Below are 12,863 nucleotides of genomic sequence, written 5' to 3'. Positions count from 1 at the left end.
TCTTATAACTCCTTTTCCATTAGTAAATTCTGTATGTTTTTATAGTAAATTTATTTTTATTTACAATTACTATTATGTTCTTATAATAAATAAATCAATACATTAACCTAAGCTATGTCATTGCTGACGTATATAACGAAATTAATAACTTTTTATTTAATGTTTAAAATTGAGATGTAATGACATTTTACCTAAATTATTTACTGTAAATTACAAGTCCAATGATGAAACCTTAAATATACAATTTTTACGAAGGTTATGTTTTTTTTTTCTAATGCACTTTTTTTTTCTTCAATGAATCACCACAACTTTTGCTAACCAATTAACAAATTATAATTTTTGTTATTATGTTTTGTCAGTACCAATGGACAAATTATGGCTTTTTTACTAAATTTAATAAAATATGTCAGTTGCTAAGCTTCTAAGGATGAAAGGTAAATTGGACAAATGGGAAGTAAAATTTGCTCCCTATTTTGGAATTTATCATTGGAAATGGTATATTTATAATTTAAGTGAGTAATTTGGGCAAAAAATAATTACATCTCAATTTTATGTTTTAAATAAAAAGTTATTGATTTTTTTATACAATATGGTCCCTTTACTATCTTCTGTCTTAATTACTCTATTTTGGACACACTACAACTAGTTTCCCAAGTTTAAAATTTTGAATAGTGTTACACATCTCAAATTTTTTATCCTAAAAATTATTCAAAATGATATGGTATTAATTAATTAATTGATAAAATAATACAATTAATTCACTTAAATATTGTAAAGAATAATCAATCACTTAATTAATGACACACCAGTTGAGTTCCTTACTCTAAATTCTTTCCCTCCCACTATTTATTACATGTTGTACTTAAGTGAGATGAGCCGCATAAAGCTATCACTACAATAGGAGAGGACCTACAATATCAATTACATCTATCACTTAATTAATGACACATCATTTGAGTTCCTTACTCTAAATTCTTTCCTTCCCACTATTTATTACATGTTGTACTTAAGTGAGATGAGCCGCATAAAGCTATCACTGCGATAGGAGAGGACCTACAATATCAATTACATCTATCATAAGCTCCACATACCACGTTCGTATGACAAACTTGTAATAGAAACTTTTTCTACCAATAATTTATAATAGGCTCATCATAGATTTTTGTTTTCTATTTCAAATTTAGGAAAATGTCGTCATAACAATTTTGTTGATTAAGAATTTATGATAAACTCGCAATTGGATTTTTTTTTAATTGAGAATTTATGATTGGTTTCTGATATATTTTTCCAATGTCTAACAATTTTGCGATAAAACTTTAATTTGTAATTTTAAAATTAATTTATTATAGAAGATTAGTTTCATAAAAACGAATAAAATAACATTTATATTTTAAAGGTTAAAAAAGATCATTCAAACATATACATTCCGTTTCCAATCTATTCTAACTTTATCAAAATTCACATACATATTTAAACTTGAGCTGAAAAAAATAAAAAATATGAAGAAAAACTATCATTTCAAATAAAAAATATGAAGAAAAACTATCATTTCATTATTTTGGGGAAAGGGAAAGGGACAGGGAAAGTGGGAAAAGGAAGGAAACAATAATTTTAATGTTTCAAACGGATAAAGCGAAGACACAAAATTTTCAATTTTTTAAAGAAATAGAAAAAGAATGGAATGAATGAAGCACAATAAAAAATAAGGGGATAAAATCAAGCACATACTTTTAAGAAATCTTCTATTGATGTATAGTATATTTCAGTAATGCGATCATCTCTAAATTAAAAAAAAAAATCACAAAAAAAACAACTTTTGCAAGACCTAATAGAAACAAAATGAGCCTTCCCATAATTTAGCGCAAAGGATTCTCAGAATCCTACCAGCGGAAAATTATAGCTTAGTAGCGGTGTATAAGTTGCTTGTACGCGTCCTTATTTAGTGAGTAATAGTTGATTTCAGCCTGTAAAAGAGAAATCATGCTTATCTGAGCAACTAGACTGAAAAAAAAAAAAAAAAATAGAGTAAAAACCATATATTAAATGTACCTTGCGAATTCCTTTTATGGCAATCAAAAGCTTTTCACCAATCATATCTCGCAGGATATCATCTTTTTCCAAAGCTTGTACAGACTCAGAGAGTGATGTAGGCAATCTTTGAAGTTTCCCATCGAGACTGGCGGGGTTTGCATCTGCTCATCAACGTGTTAAGTACAGTGTAAGTTGGAAGATGTCATAGTGAATAGTACATAGGGTCACTACTTTCTTTGGCATTACAATGCTATTAATTGTCTGAACAAAGCAGTGAATGAGCAACATATACACAATCACATTATTAAATGCTCCGTTATCCAGCTCTTCTAATCTTAGGAATACAAAACGAACTGCACCCTGTCTTTGGAAACAAAAGCTGCTTGTTATTGAGGGAATGGTCATCATCAATTAAAAACAACACAGAAAGCTGAAGATAGTGAGGTCAATGGCAAAATGAGGATTAAAAGAGTGAAGAAAGAGATAGTAAGTTGAATCAAGATCCTTAAATGACTCTTCATACGTGGATTGGTGATACCTCAAGGGTCAGAAACGACATGAACAATAAGAAATAAAAGGAATAGCCCCGAAAGGGGAGTCTCTAATGGAGTATGCTATCCCGCTTCTGAACTCCTCCTTACCTGAATGGGGAGGAGGTTCTTTACTATTGAATAAGAATCTCTCTCGCCCTTGACCGAAGCATGGGCTCATAGTGAAATTCCGGATCGAAGAGATTCACCCGTAGTAGATAAGGGGGCAAGGCAAGAGGTCTTTATTTGAAAAAGACAGAGACAGAAAAGAGGATATCTTGTTCCAGGGGCAGAGAAGCCAATAAAAGACATTAATCTTGCCACTGGACTATAATAAAAGTATATCAAACCAAAGACAAGATGCGCAAGCAAGTTTATTCGAACGAGATACCGATACAAATACCGTCGGGGTAAGCCAATGGGATACCAAAGGGCTAAGGCAATCCGATAGAGAGATGCCGTTCTTTTGTGCTCTAGCGTAGAGCTCCTGTTACTCGAGTCACAGAACCCGAGGGAAAGAGCTCATCAGCTACTATCCTATCAATGGAGAGTCAATATATGAAAGAAGATGCATATGAGCAAAGGTTCACGGAGTGTTTCATTGAACTAAACAGAGCAGAAAAAAAAAAAGAAAATGGAAGGGTGGAGATGATTTGAATGGATCATGTTATGCACCAATACATACCCTGTCCAATCCCATTTCAAATAACTAAATTTTATAACTTTCAAGTGTAGAAAAACTATTACTCATACTTTTGTTAACAAGTAAAAGGAATTTTCAGATGACAGCCTCAATAACTTGCAATATAACCAATTTAGAAATAATAAATGTAAAGTCGCATGGAATTTTACAGACTTGGCTATAAGAGAGACACTACCTATGGGTTCAGGAAGACAAAGCCTCCGAAGTCCATCAATGCCACTGGCAATTATTGCAGCCAAGCCCAAGTGTGGATTGGCACAGCCATCAAATGATTTTAATTCAAAGTTGCTCACTACACCATCCTTGACCCCTGGCGGGCATGCAGTCCTTAATGGAGCTTCCCTATTTTCTTTTCCCCAGCATTGGTATGCTCCACTCCATGTATTGGGCTGTATTCGATCATAACTACAGACCAATAGCACTTGAAGGGTGAAAAATCACAAAAATCCACAGAAAGCATTTTTTCAGTGAACATAAAGCCATCTCATAGGTAGCATACGGTGAACATTCAATTAAACAAGATCAAAAGTTTAAGCCATCAGGAAATGGTCCAATTGTTTATGGACAGTTAGTAGATAATTAAGTATACAAGAACAAAAAGATAGTAGATAATTAAGTATACAAGAACAAAAAGAGTAATGAAGTGAGAGTAAAAATTGGTGTCTGTGTATAACCAGCCATAGCTTAATATTTATATTTTGATAATTCACTTATTTATAATCTACACATAAGAGATATTTACAAAATCCAGAAAGTATCATTTCACAATTTCCATGTTAAAACAAAAGTCGTACCTAGATATTGATGGAAAATCAGATTAAAAAAATAGCATATATCAAACTACAGGTTCTTTCTTAATTCATATAACTAACCATCAAACACAGACCTGATGATAGAGAATAAGTTAGTCACCGAATTATAAAATATCTGTTTAAGCACATGTCATCCCTGTGTGCCAATGCAACAGTAAAGAAAATAAAATAAATTAAAAGTTTCACGACTCCCACGGAAGTTCTTTAAACACCATAGGCAACATGGATGAAAAGAGATAATCATGGTTCAAAGATTTTTGAGGAAATATATTTTTCTGAGGCATGATAAAGAATGAATCCAATCACTACCAAGAAATTTCACAGCAGTTTAAAGTTGCATTCATTTTCATGAATATGTACCCATATAAATTACTCTGATTATAATATTTACTGATAAGGTCGCAACAAAAGTTATAGCAGGAATTAAAACAATGCAATACTATTAAAGCAACCTGTTTGGTACTGGTGCTGTAAACGCCAAAATGGAAGAAAGATGATGTAGAACACCTGCCATGAACTTCTCCCCAACCGAGGACATTCCATGTTTAGAGGAACTGTCAGATGCCATAAATACATTTTCTCCATTCTGCCACAAGCTGAGATGCACATGGGATCCAGAACCAATGTCATCTAATGCAAACCTAGACAAAACAAATAGATCATTATGTTATCTGATGAGAACAGTTAGGCTAAAACAAACAGTCAAAATCCCACAGCACTGGGACAGGACAAAAGTCACATGCTTTGATTTTTCCTCAACCAAGTATGTTACATTAGATCACAGATCCAAAATAGGTTGGCAGTAACTTGTCAATGAGTATAAAATATTATGGGATAGACCTAGAATTTAAATGAGACTTCAAAGTGGAGGTGTCCCCTTGAATAGGCACTGTTATAATTTCATTCATAATGGTCTTTCTACCAAATTCTAAATTTTCTCCACAACTTACGTGACTTAAAAATACTTCTACAACACTTTAGAATCCAACCTCACAGCTGTTAAGAAACAAGTATTTACCATTATAAGACAAAATCAGACATCGGTGACTGCAGGAAGGGAAATGAATAACAAGAAGGAAATCAGGCACCTACTTTGGAACAAAAGTTGCCAACAGTCCATGTTTCCTTGCAACAGCCCTTACAACTTCACGTGTGAAAATCAAATTGTCAGCAGCTTTTGTAGCAACAGTGTGGCCCAGAGCAATTTCAAACTGACCTTTCCCAGCTTCTGCATGTAACTGCAATAGGAGGTAATGGTGTAAACAAGTTGCAGAGCGGAAAAGGATACACACATACACAAAAGAGATACAGAGAAAAATCAATGAATAAATTTAAACTAAAAGATATACAATTACATAGATAAGAAGTAAGTGCAGATATAGAAAATATACAATTATATAGGAATATGCAAGTTGACATACGATTACCTAATATTAAATGCAAACTAAATTTATTGTTCATTACAGAACTGATCAAACTTATCATAAATATATCTACATAACACTAGGTGCATATTGCTCATAAAAAGATAACACCATTTGCGGAGTTATGGACACATAGATGCAGCTTCATTGCCAACAACAATATCATTCTTCTTTCACTATTGAAACAATTCATAAACTTCTAGGCCACATGAAAATATAATATGGATGCAAAATTTGCACACATGGACATGCAACAATCATTTAATTTGAGTTGCAAGTCTGTAATTTTTTATGACAATCCATCTTCCTGCAGGATGCAGATGCTACTTTTAAATCCAAAAGGGTACATTAAAAAATAATTAACAATTTTTTTCTCTATCAAGACAGTCAAGAATGTTAACTGGCCAGCTTGATTTCTTCTGAGAGGAGAGAGACATTACAAAGATAGGTCCTTGGTTTCATATCCCTTTTTAAAATAAAACTGCATCATGTGCACACATGCACAAGTGCATGTGTGTTTGTGTGCGTGTATGTTTTTCTTGTCCAAGTGTGTACATGTATACTCTTAAAATTGGAACTTAAAACGTGGGGAGAAGTTCCCAGAATTCAACTGCAATGACAAAACAAATTGAACTTTAATAATGTGAACCACAATTTGCATTCCAATAACAAAAAGAAGACCTTATTTGCACATAGTGAAATCTATGCACAAAGAGATAATATTGAATGTGAAATTAGATACTATTGACAAAGAAGGAAAATACTTCCAGAGGTCTTGGGATGCTCACCGTTTTCCCATGAAATTTTGAAATCTTACAGAGGAATTATTTTCCTTTTTTTATTTTTTATTTTTTTACCTGAGTGCTTCGCTGATAGAGATGCATCGTTCTAGAGGCCCAAAAAAGTTTAAACCACAAGCTAATTCAAATAAAGTTAAACCACAAAGAAATACAAACTAAGTGATTGCATGATAACCAATATCATGAGTTTCTTCTCTTATTGACACAGGAAATGCTTACAATCACTTCGGAAAAAAACATTAGTGACACAGTAAAAATACTTTTAGAATGGTCTCTTTTGCATGGTCACACTTTGTCCAGGAGATTTGAGTTCTTACAGTAGTTATTTATTTTATCTTCTCCTTAGACACTGCTTCTCCCCAACAGAGATGCATGATTCCAAAGGAATGACAATGATAAAGCACAAGGTAATTCTATCTAACTGATGATGATCAGTAACATCAGAAGTTTCTTCTCTTACCTGTTCCACAGAAATATTCAAGGAGTGAAGGTCAGCGAGGACTTCTTGAAATACAGGGGAAACAGCATCATATGCTGCTGTAGAGCAGTAAGGTGTGAAGTCAATTGGCACCCATTCTTCTTTCCCTTCCCTGCACAAGTTTTTTGAACAAATTCAATTCCAAATTTAGTGTGCCTAAAAGCTGTTCCTATGATGAAAAGGCTTAGAGACAATAGTTCACATTACCTAAGTACACTCTTTAAGAGATAAAATTCAATTTCAAATCCTGCATTCAGTACCTGCACATTTGATGTTCTCAAATTAAGCACCAATATACATAACCTTCACATTTATGGCATAAATATGTTAGATACCAAATTAAACTCCTCTTTCAGAAGTCTTGAAACTTTTCGTAGAGCCTCTCTTGGGCAATATTCCCACGGTTCACCAGGTTTAAGATGCATGTCAGCCATAATCATCTCCTCTTGTTTTTGCCTATTCAGTAAGAGAATAATATCAATAATAATTAACGTTAATAGCTCCCATAAAAGCAATTTCATGTAACTATCAGTTAAACACTTAAATGCTAAATTAAACATATAGAAACTATCAGATATCTTATGGGTCAAAATTCTAGATGCAAAATCTAAATACCAAAGTTATCCTGGAAACAAACTGTACCATGGAATTCTCCATCTAGTCGATAAATCAGGCATCAATCTGATCTCACCAGTTCCAGACAGATTTGTCCCATCAGCTGGACCATCAACAGCTGAAGTCATTCCCATACATGCAAATGTCAAACCAACACCATATTTCGTAACAATATCATTGAAGCGCTTTACTGGAACAACCTGAAAGTATATACAACAAATTTGAGATTCTATGAAACAAAATAGTCTAAATTTTACCTCATTGGTTCTAAATAGTTATGTCAAAATTCATTCAATAAGTTTATCTCTAAAGTCTACAACAGAAATGACACTGTACCTAACATATTATAATTGAGTTAACTGCAAGAAACAAGAGTCAACCTAAAGGAAATATCTGTGAACTGCCCGAACCTATATTATCTGAATAGTAAAAACTGAGAAATAATTACCTGAGAAATAATTACCCTGTCATAACAAGCAAATCTTATTCAAGCCAAGCCATACAATTAAACTTGAATCATTGACTACTAGAATCAAAGAGGTCTTTGAGATGGATTTGTCTGTTTCCAAACATCATATTAATTTCAAGTACTCAAAATGGCAGTAATAAAAGTATAGAACAGCCTAATCAACAATTCCCAATGTGAAGGTTCTTCGATAGTATTGTGTTTTTAAATTTTTTGAGCTCATTGGGCTCCAAAAAGGACCTTAAAACATCTCACTGATACTTTTTTCAAAGAACATTTTCCAATGTATCATTCCTTCTAAACAGCAACAATCCACTTTCATTCAGCGCACGATCATTTAATAGAAAATGACCTGAACAAAACAGTTTCTTTAACTTCTATTGCTTCTCTATTTTTCCTTTTCTTGTATCTACAAGAAACGGACATGAAACCAAACTCATATTATCAAACAAATTCCTTTAATAAGCTTACAACTGTGCATCCTAAATGAGAGCAGTCATGGATCATGATGCTTGGCATGGAAATTTAGAGAGATGAGACAAAATGACAAGCCAGTGACACCAAGGAACTTTTTTTATTTATAAAATATAAAGAATCAAGTAACTTACATTTAAAGATATAAAAATTAAGTATTGAATTTCTTTATTCTCACAGATTATAACTTAGGTAATGCATGAATACCATTAAGTGTGGTCACTGTTATGTTGTTGCTTCTATGCTACATAATAGTTATATATAAATAACATTCGATGATTTAGGCACTCAAGGCCAATATGGGAACCAAAGACAGGCAGTCAACTGTAAAGGACTTCCTTAGTAAAAAGGGTAATGGTCACAAAAACATTTAAAAGGGGGGAAAAAGAGAAAGAGGAACTTTGTATTCACATTCAACACCACAGCACTTAGACACGAAAGACACTATTAATGTACATTTTTACTTTCTTCTAAATATATAACTATACTTTTTCCTTAGAATCCTGATAGTACAAAAGAAACTCACACGACATCTGTGTTGTCCAGAAGCATCAACCCAGATAACGCGAATAAGAGAAACATCACTTTCAAAGGCATCAGACTTCTTCAAATAGATTTGATGCATATCATCCTTTGAAGCAAAATCTTTCACTCCTAAATTAATCTTGTAAAACTGAGCAGCATTTAGAGCAAAGATGTCTTTAGCTACTTCAATAGCTTCACCAACCGAGAGATCCTCATCAATGCATGTATCACGTAGAACAGAGAAGACAACTTCACGTGCTCTTTTAGCACCTAAAAGAAACAGCAACAGTCTGAATCAATTATTGTTGAAGGTAAATTTGTTTCAACCCAATCTGAAATATTAATGCATATCAACTAATTCATGAACCCAACTAACGCTGAGGAATCCAATTCTGTATATATACAGTAAAACCTCTCTATAGACAGAATGCTAGGACCAACTGATTTTATTACTAAGAGGAGGTTATAACGCAATAGAGATGTAGTTATAAAATTATTATTTTGAAATTATCCTTAGTACTAAAATATGGTTAATGTCAAATCCAATGCATAAACGTTCATAAAAGAGATAAATATAGCTTCAAAAAACTAGTACATATAATAATGTAGTGTTCAGAATATGCAAGTTATCTTATATGTCTTAACATTTAAATTTTCTTTTATGTTTTTCTCTCAATGTAAATCCTATAAATACTATAAAATGATTTGGTAACAACTCTAAAGAATATATCATTATCCCAAACAAGTTTAGAAAAATAATTTACTCCATCCTAAATCTAAAATGTAACCAAAAATATATATTTTGCAATAAGCAGATAATTATTACTATGTGGAGGCAAGTTTCTTAAGATGGGATCTAGAAAAATTATAACTTATTACAACGTGGAGCTTATTCTCATTTATAACTGATCTAATTGGAAACAAAATTTTTTTGATTACATGAAGGTTATTCTTATAGAGAGTATCACTATAGGAAAGAATAAGAATCAAGAAAAACAATCTTAAAGGATTATAAGTGTGACACAATGGAGAATGCATAGATTAAAGGCATAATGGACAACAAAACCTCTCACACACATGAAGCAAAACTAGAGAAACCATCCTGCCAAGGCAAGAAATCAATAAATCTGATACTTAAACATACCTAAGAAGTAAGTTTCAGGAGACGCATAGGCATCAGTGCTGAACATGACCTGCAATTTTCATTATGATTAACAATAGTTATCAGTAGAAACTACACAAAACTGTGCACATATAGATTAGGCAAACCATTTTCATCACATTATCATAACACTAAGGACACAATTTCCGATAACATATTTAAAACAAGCAGATAAAAAGTTTTTAAAAACAAAATATATATCTTGGAAGTAAAATCTTCCATAACTGACTAGAAATACTTTTTGTTTATCTTCGTCAAAGAATTTCCAAGCTAGACATGCTTACTACACATGGTTATCTTTTACTCAAGCTCCTGTATATATCAATTTTCTCTTCAAATATGTTTCACCTTCTTTGTTGGGGCTAGCTCCAAAAGTTCTTTGATTGATGATATCATCCCTTGAACGCTAAGTTTGGGAATCGCCAACCCAAAGTCAAGGTACACCTGGAAAGGAAGGCTTTGAATTATTTGCCAGAAATTTGTAACCTGAACATTGGAAACATTTGTGCAAAGTAAATGATTCACTGGATACTGAAAGATTTACCTGCGGGTAAACATAGGCTAGATACGATGCTTCCTTTGAAAATGGATAAGATGCATGTAATAAGACGAAACGACATTTTGAAAACCTCTTGTCCTCAAGAATTGCTCGGAGATGAAGGGGATTAGACAAGCGTAAATCTAAATCTTTGTCTCCAAAGCTGATTATGGAAGAAAAAAAAAATTGTAACAAATAAAGACCCACTAAAGAAAAAGATCATACCAGCTTACTGATCTATTGATAGCTTATCATAGGAAAAGGAAATATAACTTGAAAGGAAGGAAAATGTCTGGGAAATCACACAAGAGAACCAAGCGAAATTTAGTCAACCTCCCCTCCTAATTGATCTAGACTACTGGTCATTTACATGTTTCCTGTAATTGATTTCAACATCCATGCAAGAAAGTGCTCCATCTAAAACATTTAAATTTAGAGCTTAATTATAGAGAGACCGCACACTTGAATTTCCCACACAGCCATCACTTCCAGATTTCATCTCTTTCCTATATGTTTCATCCATTAATCAGAGAAGCAATTTAACAAAATAAATGTTTTTCTCACCCTGTGTGTATTTGCAATGGCAAGTCAAGGAATTGAGCAACCTCCAAACTGCTTATGAAAATATAGTCAATAAGGCTTTTGTTTGTGATGCGGACAGGCTTTCCAGCTGGAGAAAGACAATGATTATCATGTCTTCCAATAAATATGGAAAATCTTCAATCAACATGCTATATACTCACAGCGTAAGTCTTCAGCAAGGCCTTCCTCAGCATCTTTTTTAGTGACATGAGGATTAATTTCTAAGCCTGAACGGTATGCAGCTATGCTTTTCAAGCCAACAATTTTATTAGCAGCCGTAACACAGACTGTAAGGAAACCAAGCAGTGAAGATCTTCCTGTGTATATCTAAGGGTCCACTTGGTGTTTGGTGTTGAGGACTGTGAAAAATATAAAAAAGCTCTAACTGTGAAATAAAAGTTGATTGTGCTTGGTGAAAATGATAAAGGTTTTATAAGTCTTTTATCAAACACCTATTGGATAAAATCACTTTAGCTTAAAAGCCAAAACTGCAAGTGTTGACCAACTCTTTACAGTCGTGGTTTTAAAGCAACAGCTCCCCAACAGGACCCTAAATCTAAAACATTGCAAACCAATCATCTACATTGTCAAAGTATCTAAAAGGATATGACCTCAACTGTTTCAAAAATGTTTCAATGAACACATCCAATGTCCAAATAGATCCATCTGGACTCGCCTGTACTGGCACAAAATAAGAAATTATGCAGCATACTTTAAATTCCTATTAAAAGTGAGAGAAACAAAGTTGAAAAATGCAGCTCACTTGATCGAGAATCTCCTCAGCAAGACGTTCAATTCTCAAAATTCTACCGACGAATGGAACAAGACTTTTATGCCAATCAAGCCCATGCTTCTTGTCCAACTTGAGTCCATCGTCAATGAGTACAGCGGAGATGTTGGCAGCTTCGAAGCATATTGAGCAAATGGACTGCAATCCTGCGGCTCTGCGATATTCTTCAACAGCTTGCAAGGATGAATCGCAGCCATACAGCTCAGCTATATTTTTCAAATTTCTCTGCCGTAAAAAAAAAAAAAAAAAAAATCAGAGCAATCAAAGGGAAAAAAAAAAGCCTCAACAGTTGAATAGAAAGAGAGGAGTAAGCACCTTGAAGGATAGGGAGTAGGGGGCGTAGGATAAGGCGGGACCGGTGGCTTCCGAGAAAGATTGGATGAAAGGAAAGCTTGAGTCTAAGGAAACTATGTTATGCGCGTGGCCGTCCACTAACTCTATATTCTCCACGACTTCTCTCAACTCTTCAAACTCCATTCCTCGCCTCGGTTTCTTGTTCTTCTCTGAGTTCAAAGAATCCGAGTCATGTGTAATTTAACGGTGACAATACGGTGCCGTCTGCAGTGGAAGACTGAATTAATTAATAATATAATATTTGCATTGGTAGACATAAAAAAGGCACGAGCATTGACCACCCTGTCGCCATTGCTCGCATCATGTTCTTGCGAACAATTTTGAATCTTTTTACTTCCCTTTCGTGGGGACAGATACGCCAAAAAGTACGCGCAATGCTGAGTAATTGGACATAACATTTTGGTTGGAACACTGACATTTACTATTTAATGAAGTACGTTCAGTTGACGCTAGTTGAGCTTTAATATATTAATTATCTCCTTACATAAATTTTAAAAATGAGTTTATTTTTTAAAAAAATAATGAATAAATTTATAGACCCTTAAACAGCCTACTCTTAGATAGTGTTTGTTTTTAATA

At 33.5% G+C, this 12,863-nt stretch overlaps 1 protein-coding gene across 1 annotated transcript; it reads right to left on the bottom strand.

Annotated features, from left to right (window-relative positions):
* Positions 1-1,682: 1,682 nt before the first annotated feature.
* Positions 1,683-12,602, bottom strand: LOC102608500 (protein fluG). The gene is made up of 18 exons (XM_052443338.1): positions 12,246-12,602; positions 11,904-12,155; positions 11,750-11,816; positions 11,302-11,418; positions 11,123-11,228; positions 10,565-10,721; positions 10,369-10,464; positions 10,003-10,051; positions 8,860-9,128; positions 7,421-7,593; positions 7,114-7,234; positions 6,986-7,038; positions 6,761-6,890; positions 5,169-5,314; positions 4,529-4,717; positions 3,440-3,669; positions 2,050-2,192; positions 1,683-1,964 (listed from the first exon to the last, which is right to left on the bottom strand). The coding sequence occupies exons 1-18, from the start codon at positions 12,405-12,407 to the stop codon at positions 1,902-1,904; spliced, it is 2,523 nt and encodes an 840-aa protein (XP_052299298.1). The 5' UTR covers positions 12,408-12,602; the 3' UTR covers positions 1,683-1,901.
* Positions 12,603-12,863: the final 261 nt, after the last annotated feature.

This window comes from Citrus sinensis, chromosome 6 (genome assembly GCF_022201045.2).
Source record: "Citrus sinensis cultivar Valencia sweet orange chromosome 6, DVS_A1.0, whole genome shotgun sequence".
NCBI lineage: Eukaryota > Viridiplantae > Streptophyta > Magnoliopsida > Sapindales > Rutaceae > Citrus > Citrus sinensis.
Note: the sequence above shows the minus strand (reverse complement) of the source record. Positions and strands in the feature narration are given on the sequence as shown.

Bases quoted from the DNA above. Each gene is read 5' to 3' on its own strand.
- LOC102608500 (XM_052443338.1), bottom strand. From the start codon at position 12,407: ATGGAGTTTGAAGAGTTGAGAGAAGTCGTGGAGAATATAGAGTTAGTG. The intron at 10,052-10,368 runs GTGAAACATATT...TGAAAATTGCAG, and splicing joins AGCTAGCCCCAACAAAGAAG to GTCATGTTCAGCACTGATGC. The intron at 7,594-8,859 runs GTGAGTTTCTTT...ATATACTTTCAG, and splicing joins CTGGACAACACAGATGTCGT to GTTGTTCCAGTAAAGCGCTT.